This window comes from Thermobia domestica, chromosome 2, assembly GCF_964235325.1.
Source record: "Thermobia domestica chromosome 2, izTheDome1.hap1.1, whole genome shotgun sequence".
NCBI classification, from domain to species: domain Eukaryota; kingdom Metazoa; phylum Arthropoda; class Insecta; order Zygentoma; family Lepismatidae; genus Thermobia; species Thermobia domestica.
In genome coordinates this window covers 332,739,173-332,757,047 of record NC_137455.1, presented here as the reverse complement: position 1 = coordinate 332,757,047, position 17,875 = coordinate 332,739,173, and the positions used below count along the sequence as shown (strand labels likewise).

General features: G+C 34.3%; 1 protein-coding gene across 3 annotated transcripts in view; it reads right to left on the bottom strand.

Annotated features, from left to right (window-relative positions):
- The window catches only part of LOC145678709 (uncharacterized), a 101,735-nt gene that overhangs the window by 41,746 nt on the left and 42,114 nt on the right, over window positions 1-17,875 (bottom strand). For all 3 annotated transcript variants that reach the window (XM_081749137.1, XM_081749136.1, XM_081749138.1), the window contains exon 2: window positions 961-1,164. In XM_081749137.1, coding sequence (XP_081605263.1) covers window positions 961-1,101 — 141 coding nt within the window. In that variant the 5' untranslated portion in view covers window positions 1,102-1,164. The remainder of the gene's footprint in view (window positions 1-960; window positions 1,165-17,875) is intronic.

The window sequence follows — 17,875 nt, the reverse complement described above, 5'->3', positions numbered from 1 at the left end:
ATAGCGATGAAAATACAGGCGTCGTCCAATCTAGTACCACGGTAGCGCCAGATATGGATTCTGTAGACAGAAGTGGGATTCGTCTGAAGAGAGGATATCCTACCATTTGGCATCTCTCCATCCGTCACCCATTGTAGTCTCCCATAACTATGGTATGTAGTCAGTGGAAACAGCAGTAATGGGCGCCGTGCAAAAATTTATCGCTCTGCTAGACCACGTACGAGTAGAACTGTTTGTGGGGAGACTGGTCGCTGCACAACAGCCTCCAGTGCTTCCGACAGTGTGCAGAATGTGGTTGTCCGATTCGACAGAGCTAAAGGCACAAGCCATCTATATTCGCTTCCCGTAATATGGCGTGGTCATTGGGATCCGGTGTGAAGCCATCGAATCCATATGCACTACACTATAGCTGCAATCTATCTTATATGAGCACTGATGTCGCCAAAAGATAGACAACACTCGCAATAAGCCACTAGTCATCTCCTATTAAAGACCGAGATCTGCTGGAAAGTCTGCTGCAGTCAACGACGAGGCATCTTTTACTTACATGTACACACTCATGCCACACCAACCTTCGTCTGTCCTTGAACTGTGGCCCTCTGGCCAGTCTTCACTTGCTGTCATTAGATAGCATTGCTGGAGCCTCTGCTGTTTCACGGCGCTGTCCTAATCAGTTGCTTATCCTTCCATGCAGGGCAGTAGCCAGACCAAAAATGTAAGGGGGCGGTAGAAGTTAGGGAGCCCGCTCCCCATGCCTCTCAGTGGATAGGGGCCTGCTTGCATGCTCTACATATTCTATAAATTTGGACTTTTTATAATGTCTCCTTCGTGGTATTACAGTTTTAATGTCAAGCAGTGTATTTTAACAACCGACTTGAAATTTGAATCTATTTATTTTATTTTATTTTATTCTTTAATTTGAAAATATAGTAATTCTATGCTTAATTAGTTAATACTTACCTCTCTCTGTTCTTTTATCTTTTGTATCCATTCTTCTTGTAATTTCTTTTTCCATAAAGCTATTCCTTCTTCTACCATTTGACGCTCTCGCTCCCGTCGTCGATGGATGTTAGCTGAATCCGTCTCCCCTGGAAGCACCATCGCTTCTCAAGCATCGTGACGCAACCATTGGGATGCCGCAACCTCTGCACTTAGGCACGGAACCTTTCAAACATTAAATGTTATAATTAGAGCTAGGAATATTACGTTCTGAACCTTAATATACACAGTATTTTTTTTTAATTATTAAAATACCCAAAATAAGCTTTTCTTGCAGAGAAAACATTAATAAGCACTCCCAACTGTGTTTTAGTTGCAGGTTTTTGTATATTTTTTCAATGCAAGCACGTTGTTGTACCTTTTAATAATGTCATCACTTTTTTCACTTTTAAAAACTTTTTGGCTCATTTTGCAGGTTTTATTCCTATAATAATTAAACAAGGAATACTGAGTGTGTGCGGCAGCACTTTACCTTCGCTTCAGTGCAATCTTGTTAGGCGGAAGCTATCGAATATGAAATGGAGTGAGGCGGCCAGTGATTTATCTACACCCCCCTAACACCCACCAGAACCCTCCTAAAATTTTCGGACACCCTCGGAAATGAATTCCTTACACTCCCCCAACTAGGAGGGTGTGCAATATTAAAAAGATTCATTCTCGTTCTGCCTAAAGCCCCCCAGGACTTTGTAGAAAATATTTTAAATGATCTTATCTTTAGGAAGAAAAGTAATTCCCGTTCTGCCTAATCGTTGGAGACAATAAATTCCATGCGAGGAGGGAAAATGCAGCACCGAAAAGCATGACTCCTAGCGTGTTTGTATGCAGATCGGAATGCCTGTAGTAATGAGGGCGCGAACTAAATCCAAACGGTCAAAATGCAAGGAAAATTTTGACGAGGACAAAATCCAAGGGACAAAGTCACTGGAGTATATATTGGATGTACCAGGGCACACCCTATATGATTATTTTTCCCTTCAATTGTCATATATTCTAAAACGTTATCTGTATTTTTTCAACTAAAATAACTTTTCTTTCTTTTAAAATGCTAAAAACTCAATAAACCGTAATAATGTTTAAATAAAAGGGCAGATTAGCTTTAATTACTTTCACACATACCCATGGGCCGCGATCAGGGGGCAAAGGGGGCAGTTGCCCCCTACTTTTTAGAAATGACCCATTACTGTATATAGTTTCATTTGGAAATATAAAGCTTTTGTATGTATTAATAGTTCATAGAATAAAAATTGTGCCATAAAATATTTGCCGTTCCGTGAGTACGTATTGGTTGTCTTCTCGTGCAGTTAAGAAAGCTATAGAAATTGCGTTTTAATAGCCACGAAAAATAGCCCAAAAATTAAGCTATTGGAGCGCCACAATTCGAGTGTACTTTCATTTCTTCTTACAAGGGCTCGATATGTTAGTCAGTCACTTTGGAACTAACTGAGATAGCTTTTCGCAAAAGAAAGAAGTCCTTTACAAGCAGTGTTACTTCCAGAAACAATGTTCGGGGGGGGGGGGTTGAGTTGATTTTGAGTTTAACGTCCCGTTCAGCAGCGAGGCTATATGAGACGTGGACCTACTGATTAACGTGGAATCCAAACCACATGAGCTCCCGCCGGGAATCGAACCCGGGTTTCCCACGCCAAAGGCGCGTACGCTAACCGCTTAACCACGGAGGAGCTCGTGTTCCGGGGGGGAACTGGAGATACTATTCTATTTATTATTATATCATAGATGTATTATTTTGGTCTCCTTCGGGGGGCAGTACCTCCCCAAAAGCATGTATGGAAGAAACACTGTTCACAAGTTATTCTTAAATTGCACAAAAATAGACAGTTCCTAAAATGGCTTTTCTTCTTTCTAATAGTAAGGAATATTTTTATTTGATTTTTTTAGCTTAACATCCCGTTCAGCAGTGAGGCTATATGAGACGTGGATTTACGTGGAATACGAACCACATGAGTTTCGCCTAGGAATCCAACCCGGGTTTCAAAGGCGTGGCATTGTTTTAAAGTGTAATATACGTGTTTAGGGGTGTACATATACACTTTTGTATATACAATTAAATTTAGTGAATTCAACATAATTCTAGGTTTTAGGATTATTTTGCATTAACTGGAGTGTGGAGTTATTCTAAGTATTATTGAGTTTTGATGTATTCCAAGGAAGTGAAAACTGTACATAATGGCATCGAACATGTTTCGGGAAGCTGCAAAATTATTTCTTTAAATGTCGCAGTATATGCTTGTAGTATTTACTGTCTTTCTAAGAGTAATAACAATAACATTTAACAGCATGCGTGGAATTAAAAATATAAGTTGTTCATTAATTCCCAGTTTCAATATCACTTTTGCAAAACAAAACTCATTTTTCGTTACTATTCGATTAATATTATCCTTTCTGTTTATTTGTTTTGCAAATTTGTTATTAAATAGGCCCCTAATCTGGTCACATAATTTTCCAGACAGAATTTTAAGATGTTCATGAGCAAGGAATCAAATCTCTTCTTACACCTTCGTTGTTTGAGAATACAAAAGGTAGTATCTACTTGCGTTGCTCTTGTCAATTTACTTAATAAAATATGAAACACGATATATGGTATTTTAACTGGAAAAAACATTATCCTAATAGTTATACAACGTTTCGTCAAACAAAATGTTAGAAGCAACCAGGAAAACTATCATTGATATACAGACATTGATATCATGTCTTCCCCCCCCCCCACACACACACATACACACACACTTTTAACGTCCAACCGCCACAACTACACATACCCATATGAAAAGTTCTGGGTATTCCTATTTATTATACCTTTAACACATTTGAAATACGTTTGGTATATTATAATAAGACCATTTTAATTACAAAAAGTAACTGTAATGCTATTTGATTTGAAAAATATCGTTCTTGTGTGGTAGCATATAGCAATCTTTTATTTTGAGTAATGTATAAATATTTATTTTATTTCTGAAATACCGATCAAGATTTTTTTTTTTTTAAAGCAAAGACCAAATGTGAAATATATACTTACTATAACAGTCTTACGTCTTTTATTGGGTTTTCAGCATTTTTTAAATGTTATTTCCGTAAAGTAAAGAATTTCAGATAACATTTTAGATGCATAACAATTGAAGAAAAAACAATCATTCTTTTATTAATCTGCACCTACGATTCTGCTGCTTGAATTTAGTCCGTTTTGTCTGATTTTTTCTGGCGCTTGAAATTTCATTGTCCTCTTGAATTTTGTCCTGCATTCTGTTTGGTAATTCTAACAGAGAGGCTGTAAGAAGAATAACTATTTCTTCAAGTTTCATCATAAATTTTAGATGTTGTTCTCAGAAAAATGACGAGGATACAGTTCTTCATCAGCAGTATTATTCACATCTACTTTGGTAAAGATGATTTTTTTTTTTTTTTTTTAATGCCTGCGGCAAATGGAAAATTGATTGACTCAGTTGCAAGAAAGCCGTTTGACATTGTAACTGAAACGAACCTAAAATAAACTTAATTCGGTACAATATCAAATTATTTCACATCAAGATTTTATTCACTTTTCAGTAGTTCATCTCTAACATGCTAAGAGTCTCAGTACGTAAAACGTGCCACAGTTCACATCCTCAAGAATGTTTGGCCATATATTAAGTAAACAATGCAAGAGGATGCATAAGGCGAGTCTTAAGAAAGAATGTTAGTGCTCTACATCACAACTCCTTTTTCGGCATCACCTTATCAGCTGATTTGTCTTATATACATAATTCTATACTATATGCAATAGTATCATATATATTCGACTTCTATTTTCATATTTATATTGTCAATGTAAATAGCAGCAATACAAAATATAAATGTCAATATCGAAATACTTGTATGTTTCTTGTAGTTTCAATCAAATCAAAAGGTCAGATAATCGAGGATAAGGGCTATCTTACGCAGTGGTGCCCCCCCCCTCATGTCCATGACGCACCCCCCCCCCTCAATTGCCTATCCGTAGGTGTTCTTCCTTAAAAAAAAATCTTTTCGATTAATTTTTACACCCTCTCAAACATATTTATATAGATTTTTACCCCCCCCCCAATATTTCAATGACGCAGTTTGCGTCATAGCCCCACTTGTGGGCACCCCTGTCTTACGCATCCCTTTGCATTGTTTGTTTATTATATGGCCAAACATGTCTTGAGGATGTGAACTGTGGCACCTTTTACGTACTGCGAGCAGTGGCGGTTTTAGCGGGTACAAAAATTTTTGAAAAATATATAAACACTAAAAGATACAATAAAAAGTAAATATATTAAAATATATTATTCACTTTTTATATTATTGGTAAATTATTATTTAATAAACAGCATCAACCACTACTGTAAAAGTAATTTCCTATTGTCAATGATCAATCAAATGTGCATATGTAACCATACACGAGGGAGCGGGCCTACCCAAAATTAAAATTCTAAAGCTGCCCCCTGATTGCGAGCCCTAGCATATTAGAGGTGAACTACTTTAAAATTGAATAAAAAATTTTGTTGTGAAATGACTTAATACTAGACTGAAGTAAGTTTATTTTATCTTCGTTTCAACTATAATGTCAAACGGCTTTCTTGCAACTGAGTCAATCAATTTTCCATTTCTGTGCAGGTAGCTTTTTTTTTTTTTTTTTTCAAATCACATTTACTTTTACTGAGATATCAAGATGAGAACAACACTGTTAATAACAGAACTGTATCTTGTCATTTTTCCGAGAAGAACAAGTGGAGTAACATCTAAAATTTATGATAAAACTTAAAGAAATAGTTATTCTTCTTACTGGATCTGTTACAATTACTAAAGAGAAATTCTCTTGAAGAAATCCCTTCCTGGACAGAATTCGTCGTATTCCCGTTCTGCCTAAAGATCATTTAAAATAGTTTCTACAAAGTGCTGGAGGACCTTTAGGCAAAACGGGAAGATACCATTAAAAATCTTGCTATTTTGTTTTTTAAAAGATTTTGAATTCTTGTTTTTAAGTTCCAATAGAATAAAACAACTTACTTCCGACAAGATAAATTTTCAAGCAAAGCACGCAATGTAAGATTGAATGGAAATCAACCTTTACACGGCTGTGATCGTCACAATAATGTTTGATCAATCGATTGCCAACGATTTTATCTCGACGTCACACCAAGCATAAGAAAGTCGACGCTAATTGGCTCTGGCTGAGGAAGAAAATTCAATGCAATCGTTCGTTACATCAACGAATTTTAAAGTTAAATAAAGCGATAATAGTATACGACCTTAATGCACGATTGCACCCCCCCAGATATTTTGAACACCCCCTAAGTTCAAAATTCTGGATAAATCACTGGAGGCGGCAACATCAAGTCGACCAATCACTGCTCTCATCAATCGGTTTTGCTGGGTGCTTTTCTACATACAAATATTTACTTAGTAACTAGTCGGGTTGATTCATCGGTTGATTAGGACTTCAGTGTCCATTTAGCACAGAGGCTATATGAGACATGGTCCTACAGGTTAACGAATGATCTGAACCACATGAACTTTCACTGGTAATTGAACCCAGATCGCCGAAGGTACGTACGCTAACAATATACCCACGAGCTTTACTGACCGGAGATGCAGCCTCGCTGACAAAAAACATTAAAATGTTAAATGTTATGTGTTTCAACAATTTTCCGAACTTGTAATTTCAGGAATTTAAATGTAATCTGCTTGTTTTTTGTTTTTGTTTTTATTTTTTTCATCTTGTGACTAATAACATTGTGCTCGTTCTTGGACTTCTTTTAGACATACTTTTTAATAACTACATAAGTGAATTTTAAGTCATTATACCAGGTAGTCTAGTGAGCCTTTTACACACGAGATGGCGTTAGTGTTTCAAATCTCAAAATATATGACTTGCAGCGCGTCAGCCGCATAAAGTCATTTGACAGTTGATTGTTAAAGCTAGTAGATGTGCAAAAACGTTGGAATTCTTATAGACCTAAAGCATTACGCCATAAAGATGAGTTAACTATCTGCAAAATTGCGCTACTTTTTAGAATTTTATTTCGATTAAGCCGCGAATACTGCACAGATACGTGAAGAAATTTGTATTTTATGGTCAAGATATATTATCAAAAGCAACAGCTAAAAGATTATTCAGTCGCTTTTGTTCTGGTGATTTCAATGTCCAAGATGCTCCTCGCAGTGGGCAATCAACCACAGCGTAAAAGGTTGGATATTCTGGCAAAAGTCAGGCAAGATTTGCAGTAAGCAATCACGACATCGCCAATGGCCTAGACATCCGTCACCAAATAGTGTTCAACCATTTGGTGAAAACAGGCTACTAAAAGAAGCTCGATGTTTGGATGCCACATGATCCGACTCAAAAACAAATACTCGATAGAATTTCTAGTTCTAAATATCTACCGAAACAACAAACTCGAGCCATTTCTAAAGTGGTTGATGACGAGTGATGAGAAGTGAATATTTTACAACAATGTGCGAAGAACGTGACTGAAGCGATAAGAAGCTCCACAATCTGTGTCAACGCCCATACCGACGGCCAGAAAGATTATGCTGTAAGTTTGGTGAAATTAGAAAAGATATCGTGCGTCACGAGCCGCTCCCGCCGGGGAGAGCGATAGCGTCGGAACTGTACTGTCAACAATTAACGTTGGTTCACTTATCAACTTAAAAGGACGGAGATGGTCAACAGATAGGATGTATTATATCACGCTGACAATGCCAGATCGTTTACATCCTTAATGACCGATCACAAATTAAAAGAACTTGTTGGGAAGTTTTATCGTATAGCTCGGACCTGACACCGTCAGACTATCATTTGTATCAATATCTGTAGAACTCCCTGAATGGTGTTATTTCAAAAGAGGTCTGTAAAAACCACGTCCCATATTTTTTGACGAGAAACCACAGAAATTCTGAAGCGACGGATTAGTGATCAGAGTATCGAACAAAGTGATGCATATGTGGATTCATAATGTAATTTTCAAATCACAATAATATTCTCAATTTTTATATCCTGAGGGTGAATACTTTTCAGACAACCTGATATATGATGTAGATCTAATTTGTTATCTTCTTATTACAAATCTTCTGAAATTCCTGTTTTAATAATTTTTTACGAATATTATCATCAACTTGTGTAACTCTTGGAAATTCAATCCCAAACAGGCGGGGAACAACTTCAATAGTGGATGCAGAAGAAGAGAAGGAATTTTCCTTTTGACCACTCAATATAAAGACACAAAACTTCCAGTATGATTGATTTTCGCGCAATATAAGTATATTAAAAATATTTCCTTTAAAAAGTATAGTTTTCTCGTATTTTTCTTACTTCAAATTGAATAATCGAAAGCAATTCTATTATATAGTGCCTTTTATACATTTTCATGAATCTTCCAGTGGGTGATTTCTTCACTTTCTGCAGAGTAATATTTCAAAGAAATATTAATAAAAGAATTGACTAACGGCAACTCTGGGAAACCCATGTATGAACGTGAAACGAACATCAAATTCTCAATTTTTAACTAGCTACTACTAATCACATCATATATATGTAGCGATTGGTCTATTTTAAAATGAACACACGTTAGTATTGTACGATGAATACAACATTTATTGGTATTGTTGGATGAATACAACATTTATTGGTATTGTTAGATGAATACAACATTTATTGGTATTGTTGGATGAATACAACATTCATTGGTATTGTTGGATGAATACAACATTTATTGGTATTGTGAAATGAATACAGCATTTATTGGTATTGTTAATGAATAAAACATTTATTGATATTGTTGGATGAATACATTTATTTATATTGTTGAATGAATACAACATTTATTGGAATTGTCAGATGACTACATTATTTATTGATTTTGTTGGTTGAACACAACCTTTATTGGTATTGTTGGATGAATACAATATTTATTGGTATTGTTTGATGAACAACATTTATTGGTATTGTTGGATGAATACAACATTTATTGAAATTGTCAGATGAATACAATATTTATTGGTTTTGTTGGTTGAATACAACCTTTATTGGTATTGTGGGATGATACAATATTTATTGGTATTCTTAAATGAATACAATATTTATTTATATTATTGGATGAATACAACATTTATTGGTATTATTAGATGAATACATCATTTATTGATTTTGTTGGATGAATACATTTATTGGTATTGGATGATACAACATTTATTGGTATTGTTAAGGAATACAACATTTATTGGTATTGTTGGATGAATACAACATTTATTGGTATTGTTAGATGAATACAACATTTATTGGTATTGTTGGATGAATACAACATTCATTGGTATTGTTGGATGAATACAACATTTATTGGTATTGTGGAATGAATACAGCATTTATTGGTATTGTTAATGAATAAAACATTTATTGATATTGTTGGATGAATACATTTATTTATATTGTTGAATGAATACATCATTTATTGGAATTGTCAGATGACTACATTATTTATTGATTTTGTTGGTTGAACACAACCTTTATTGGTATTGTTGGATGAATACAATATTTATTGGTATTGTTTGATGAACAACATTTATTGGTATTGTTGGATGAATACAACATTTATTGAAATTGTCAGATGAATACAATATTTATTGGTTTTGTTGGTTGAATACAATCTTTATTGGTATTGTGGGATGATACAACATTTATTGGTATTCTTAAATGAATAAAATATTTATTTATATTATTGGATGAATACAACATTTATTGGTATTATTAGATGAATACATCATTTATTGATTTTGTTGGATGAATACATTTATTGGTATTGTTGGATGATACAACATTTATTGGTATTGTTAGATGAATACAATATTTATTGATATTGTTAGATGAATACAACATTTATTGGTATTGTGGAATGAATACAGCATTTATTGGTATTGTTAATGAATAAAACATTTATTTATATTGTTGGATGAATACATTTATTTATATTGTTGAATGAATACAACATTTATTGGAATTGTCAGATGACTACATTATTGATTTTGTTGGTTGAACACAACCTTTATTGGTATTGTTGGATGAATACAATATTTATTGGTATTGTTTGATGAACAACATTTATTGATATTGTTGGATGAATACAACATTTATTGAAATTGTCAGATGAATACAATATTTATTGGTTTTGTTGGTTGAATACAACCTTTATTGGTATTGTTGGATAAATATAACATTCATTGGTATTGTTGGATGAATACAACATTTATTGGTATTGTTAGATGATTACAACATTTATTGATATTGTTGGATGAGTACAACATTTATTGGTATTGTTGAATGAATACAGAATTCATTGGTATTGTTAAATGAATACAACATTTATTGGTATTGTAGGATGATACAACATTTATTGGTATTATTAGATGAATACATCATTTATTGATTTTGTTGGATGAATATATTTATTGGTATTGTTGGATGAATACAACATTTATTGAAATTGTCAGATGAATACAACATTTATTGGTATTGTTGGTTGAATACAACCTTTATTGGTATTGTTGGATAAATATAACATTCATTGGTATTGTTGGATGAATACAACATTTTTTGGTATTGTTAGATGATTACTTTATTGATATTGTTGGATGAGTACAACATTTATTGGTATTGTTGAATGAATACAGCATTCATTGGTATTGTTAAATGAATACAACATTTATTGGTATTGTAGGTTGATACAACATTTATTGGTATTATTAGATGAATACATCATTTATTGATTTTGTTGGATGAATACATTTATTGGTATTGTTGGATGAATACATTTATTGGTATTGTGGGATGAATATATTTATTTGTATTGTTGAGTGAATATAAAATTTATTGGTATTGTTGGATGAATACAACATTTACTAGTATTGTTAGATGAATACAACATTTATTGATATTGTTGGATGAATATATTTATTGGTATTGTTGCGAGAATATCATTTATTAGAATTGTCGGATGAATACAATATTTATTGGTATTGTTGGTTGAACACAACCTTTATTGGTATTGTTGAATAAATACAGCATTTATTGGTTTTGTTGTTTGAACACAACCTTTATTGGTATTGTTGGATGAATAACATTTATTGGTATTGTTGGATGAATAACATTTATTAGTATTGTTGGATGAATACATTTATTGGTATTAGATGAATACAACATTTCTTGGTGTTGTTGGATGAACACAGCCTTTATTGGTATTGTTGAATAAATACAACATTTATTGCTATTGTTGGATGAATATAACATTCATTTGTATTAGTTGAATACAACATAATTGGTATTGTTGGAGGAATACAACATCTATTGGTATTGTTGGATGAGTACAAAATTTATTGGTATTGTTGGATGAATACAACATTTATTGGTATTGTTGGATGAATAACATTTATTGGTATTGTTGGATGAATACAACATTTATTGGTATTAGATGAATACATTTATTGGTGTTGTTGGATGAACACAACCTTTTTTGGTATTGTTGGATGAATACAACATTTATTGGTATTGTTGGATGAATATAGCATTCATTTGTATTAGTTGAATACAACATAATTGGTATTGTTGGGTGAATACAACTTTTAACATCCGTAAAGTTGACCCAACCGCTTTCTTAGAATCTGTCTACTCAGTTTTTACAGCACGCTTCGCCACTGTTTATAATTATATAACGAGTTAGCCAGATGGAAGAGCGCCCGCATTTTGATACTTCAGACGTGATGGAAACTTACTTTTTTGGGTTATTTTTATCCCTCATAATCCTTTGTTTAATTTAGTGTTATTTTTGTTGTCACGATAATATTATTTCCATTCTATTGTAGTAAATTATCCATCAAAGAAAACATTTCAACATGAAAAATATCCATAGAATGCTATGTTTCTGTGACTACAACGGATTAATTGTATTTTCATTCATTTCAATGGGAAGAGCAATTTCAGTGTACCGTACTAACATTTCCTCTTACGAACAGTGTTGCGTCGGTCGATTGTACTGAAAATAATAATAATAATAATAATAATAATAATAATAATAATAATAATAATAATAATAATAATAATAATAATAATAATAATAATAATAAATATAATAATAATAATAATAGCTGTTATTATACTATATAGTCCTATTAATCAGTAGTCCTTAACCGGTATATCGCGCAGTCCTATAAGATGTGTCGCAAATTTTAAAATTTCATGTACCTATTAGAATAAATTTTGAGACCGACTGTATCTCTCAACGTCTCCAACGGCAGCAACAATGACCAGTACTACACATAGTTCCTATTTTATAGACATTTATAGCATTATACTACTATCAGTGGCGTACGCAAGGAACGGTTTCCATGTTTTAATCCCCTGGTACAAGATATTATGAAAACAAACATTTACTATATTATATTTACAAAAGTCATGTATGGTCCAAAAGGATTCGAGATTGAGTTCTTTAACACTCTTTTGACGAAACTCTGAGTACGCCACTATTATAATTTATATTGTTTTAATAAATGTCAAAGTATGTCGCAATGTCATAGGCGTACAGTAAAGTATGTCATGAGTCAAAAAGGGTTGGGAACCATTCTTATTACCATTTCGTTTATTCTTCATTCCTACAGTATTCGTTTGAAAAAATATGTATATATTGGTTTCTCTTCAATATGTGTTGTGAAAACTATAACAATCATAACACTGGAAGAAACAGAATTAAGAAAGGGGAAAAAATGGTTTCATGACATGTTAATGAACAATATTTCGATTGGCGCGGGGTGATATTAACTCCAAAAATAACCATACGTCCAGATTAAGCTGGATTGTGCCCTTTTGAAAACACAAAATATTGTCACGGTTAAATATTGTCTCGGCCTATACGTTCGTTATATAATTGCTTTATTACGTTTTCAACTACATAATAAAGACTGTTGTGTTTTACATTTTCATTTTGTGGTAACATATTCTATGGAATTATTTATTATTTTTAAATTAAATTTCAGCTCGAACTTTTGCTTGTGTGTGTGTGTGCGCGCGCGTTCATATGTGAATTAGTTCTTGAAACTACAGTAGCGTATTACATAGTTCCTGGCGCGCAGCCAGAAAATTTTGTTGGAAGGAATCCAGATCCTTTTTGGAAGATACTACGTCTATGTGATATTGAACCGGTGCTATCCCGCGCTTGGAAAGGTGATACGTAATTGTTAATTGCTGCCTTTTATTCTCTGAAAAAAATGATAGAACTAGATTGTTTTTGTATTTGAAAAGGAAGAGTACAGAAACAGATGAAGTGTAAGAGCAAATCTTGATGCTATATGAATCATTTCTCTGCTAAATAAGTATAGTTTTATTAAGAACATTTTAAAAAAATGTATTTTAAGTTACAAAGTTCGGGATGGGTGCCCGGACCCAGTTGAACCCCGCGTAGATGTTCCCCTACGTATTCTCAGTTACTGTATTCTGGATATTTCTACCACTGTCTTTTCTTCCCATCTTATGTACTCTGCTACAAAAGGCGCAAAATAAAGTTTTTGAAAACCTCCACTAGTAATCATATGATAAGTTAGTTTTTCCTCCTTTGATTATACATGTTCTGCCTAATACGTATATTGATCACGTTCGATACCATGGATATTAGCCTACATACAAACACGATACAGAACATCTCCGAACTTTTTATCTGATCAACCTTCAGTCATGAAATGGCAGGATTTACAATATACAAACTTTTTTTTTTTTTTTTGTAAATTATTGAACAACGTGTTTGCGTGATGCTTTCTATCAATATACAGCATATAACTCCTACAACATCAGCAGTAGATTCAACATTGTATAAGGATTTACACTGTTTTAGGAAACATTGATGTTGACCCAGAATTTTTTATTTCGAGTGGATATATATTTTAAGGAAATGATTCTCATTATCTAACTACGTGTTCTTCAGCGACAAGACAGTGTTTCTAAAACTATGTTATTCTTCCGAACTATTCTAAGTCAATACTGAAATTTCAAATAGTCGTTATACAGGGTGATTTTTTTAAAACTCACGGATTTGATTTGGGTCTAGAATTTCTAACTGAAGTCCGATTTTCATGCGGTTTGTGACAAATGATCAAGAAAGGATGGGAGATTTATGGGACTATGTTTACTTGATTAAATTCATCCGGGATAATATCAATCACGCCTCAAGAGAAACAGCAAATTTTCGCCAGTATACCTTACAATTAGAATGAGGTTTTGGATTTTGAAGCGAAACCGCAAAAAACAAATTGTGTTAGTGCTAACACCCATAAATCACATGTTGAATAGCTATAGCCGGTTTCTTGTCCACAAACGACGGAGAGATTTCTTGGGTGACCTAAGGAGTCGATAACTGGCATCTTTCACAACACCCGCCTGCGGGTTCCGATGCTTTCCTGTCTCACTCAGAAGCGATCCTGTTTCTTCCAATTTATTCACTAGCGACCACATTATGCTCCTGTCTGGGGAGAATGTGAGGCAAATTTGTTTCTGAATGCCCTTTGCATAGCAACAACAGATTCCCTTCTCCAAAGTTTTAACGATAAAGTCATGTTGTTCCAAAGAGTACACTATTCTCACGTGCGCTGATCATAGTCACACAGTAGCACAGAACTGTACAGCACAATTCCCAATACAGCCGACCTAGTTTCCTGTTTCTTACTTGGCGATGTTGCCATATAACGAAGAAAACTCAAATCTCCACACCGCACCGCACTTCATTCCAATTGTAAGGTACACTGGCTAACATTTGCTGTTTTTCTTGAGGCGTAATCAATATTACCCCGGATGAATTTAAACTAGTAAACATAGTCCCATAAATCTCCCATCCTTCCTTAATCATTTGCCGCAAATCGCATGAAAATCGGACTTCAGTTAGAAATTCTAGACCCAAATGAAATCCGTTTTTTTTAATCACCCTATATAACTTCCAGTTGTAATAAAGGGATAAGCTAAGAGATGGAAGTTATTCTTGGAATGCCGCATTCACTTCTTGCTACTTCTTCCTATTTTTATTCCATGACAATTAATATTGAAATCAGAATTGGTAATAGATTTTCGACTCATGATAAAGGAAAATCGGGGATGGAACATATTGTTGCGGTACTCAGTTCATTTTAAGAAATTGCTACAGTAGGATGTCGATAGGCCGAACGTAAAAAATCCGAACGCGGTCCCTAGAATCTTTTTACATTTTGTCTTAGCGCTAGTGATAAACAAACAATAGGATTGTCCTTCGGCGTTGTGTGAAGTCAGTGTTTTTACAAAAGTTCATTCATATGTAATTGTTTGTCATGCATATTTTTATTTGTATTTTCCCTTAGGCCTATACAAGTTAAATTATAAGTGTGAGTTACAAGAACACTGTAATTTAGTGTACGAGCAGGTTCTTCAGAAAAATTAAATGTAAGTAACCTTACGTACGGTATTGCAATTAGTGTATGTACTGTATAACCATTGTATCGATAAAAGAGCATACCGTACATTATATTTAAGCCTAAATGGCATTTTCTTGGTCATTTTCGAAAATCTGAACTACCTGTGTTCTCAATTAGTACTGATTTTCGGCTTCCTACTGTATTTGGTATCTCCTACCATTTTTTCACTATAACGGTTAGTGTTGAACTCGGAAATCATAGGCAATAATTCCGGTAGAGAATAGAGAGATAATGATGGAGAACAAACTTATTTTAGGAATGTTGAACCCATATCGAAAAGCCACTTCTCGGTATCTCTTACCGTTTTCCTCTATGAAAATTAATATCGAAACCGGAAGTAGTAGTGGATTTCTCCGACTTTCAGTTTCAGTAGAGAGAAAAGTGGGCATGGAAATTTTTCTCGGGACACTGAATCGATCGTTAAAAAACCGCTTCTCACTATCTATGAGGGTCATTTCATAACTAATACACATTAATTTTTAGTGCCTTACACGTTTATTGTTTGAAGAGGATCTATTTACAAATGCCTTCAGTATAATCTCCCTGCTTGGCAAGGATGGAAGCCCATCATCCGGATAGCTTTTGCATTCCATCAAGACCGCCATCTTTGTGAAGCTGTCGAATGGTTCAGGTAAAGGCAGCAGACAGCTCTTCCAGATATGGACGTTGTTTCAACTTTGGGAATAGGTTGTAGTTTGGTGGACTCACGTCCGAACTGTAGGGAGCATGAGGTAACATTTTTCAACCATATTTGCGGAACTTTGTACGCACAACATTAGCGGTGAGCGGACGAGCGTTGTCGTGGAGAATCAGTGAACCCGCCCTGAGCAACTGCGGTCGGGTTTTGTGTATTTTTCTGTGCAGTTTCAGCAGGAATCCACAATAATAAGCTGCTGTGAGACTTCTTTTACATGGAACTCTGTCCGTTATGGTAATGCTTTTTTGATCTAAGCAATAATCATAATTTGCTTAACCTTTGATTGAAATAGGCGACCATTTTTGGTCTTGGAGAAGATGGAGCTCTCCATTCGTTGGGTTGTAATATCAGCTCCGGCTCAAAGTCTCTGATCCACGTTTCATCAATAGCAATGACTCGACGCAGAAAGTCCTCACCTTCAACGTTGAATCTTTGTTTCAGCACTGTTGCATTGTCCAGCCGTGTCTGCTTCCGTTCAGCATCAAGAAGTGGGGTATCCATCGAGCAGAAATTTTTCTCTTCTACAAATCATTTGTTAGAATTCAGTATACTGACATTGATGGAATCCCTGTGATGTCAGAAAGTTTCTCATATGTCAAACGATGATCTTGCTGAAGTGCATCTCCCACAACTTGCACACTTCTTTCAGCGGTTGATGACTTCGACCTTCCTGGTCTTGCATCATCCTTTATGCTTACACGTCCACTACGGAAAAGAGTAGCCCAACGAGAAACTAGTACGGCCCACTGTTGTCTCACCATAAAATTCACGTAAGGCACTGTGAATTTCTATGGGGGTTTTGCCACAAAATTTTATCTCTGTTCCTCCAATGAGAAGTTCTTTTTGACATCCATATTGTAGGGAAAGATTTTTTCCAGCTTAGACATAACGAAGGCTGATGTCCGCTATATTGACTTTTTGTGACGTCACCTATCCTGCGTTACTAGGATAGTCACCATGATTCCAACGATATCTCACTTATTGAAATTGGTCCAGGCGTTTGACTCCACAGTGGATTTAATGGATACAAAGATAGATATGAATATCCACATACACACATGTCAAAATGGCTTCGCCGAAGTGGGGTAAAATTAGACTATAACTTTTATTATAAAACTACCAGAAGTGCCAGTTCTTCGCACAGGAAAAATATAGGTTTATAAATATAAAACTAGAAATTTGATTATTGAAGAAATTGCCTCCGTTTCCCATTTAGAAGCAGAATTATCGAAGGCACAGAAACACGTGTTCATTAATTTTTACTTGGAAGTTTATATACCTAATTTTCCATATTCAACTTGAGCGAATCCTCATATTGGGTATTTTCTGAATTAAAAAAAAAAAAAAAAAAAACTTAAAAATCGGAAACTTGACTATTACAGAAATTCCATTTCTTTCCCTCTTGGGGGCGGAATTATCAGAAACGCTGAAACCCATTATTTCTTTATTTTTAATAAAGAATCTATATGTCTAATTTCACACTTCCAATTTAAGTGAATTTTCACATTGAGCATTTTCTAAGTAAAGAATCTGAAGTCTGAATATTATATAAATTGCTCTGTTTTTCCTTTAAGAAGGAAATTTTTGAAAACGCTGAAACATGTGTTCAATTTCTTTCCTTTCTTTTTCTTTTTTCTTTTCTTTTCTTTTTCTTCCTTTTTTTTTTTTTTTTGGTAATGAAGAGTTTAA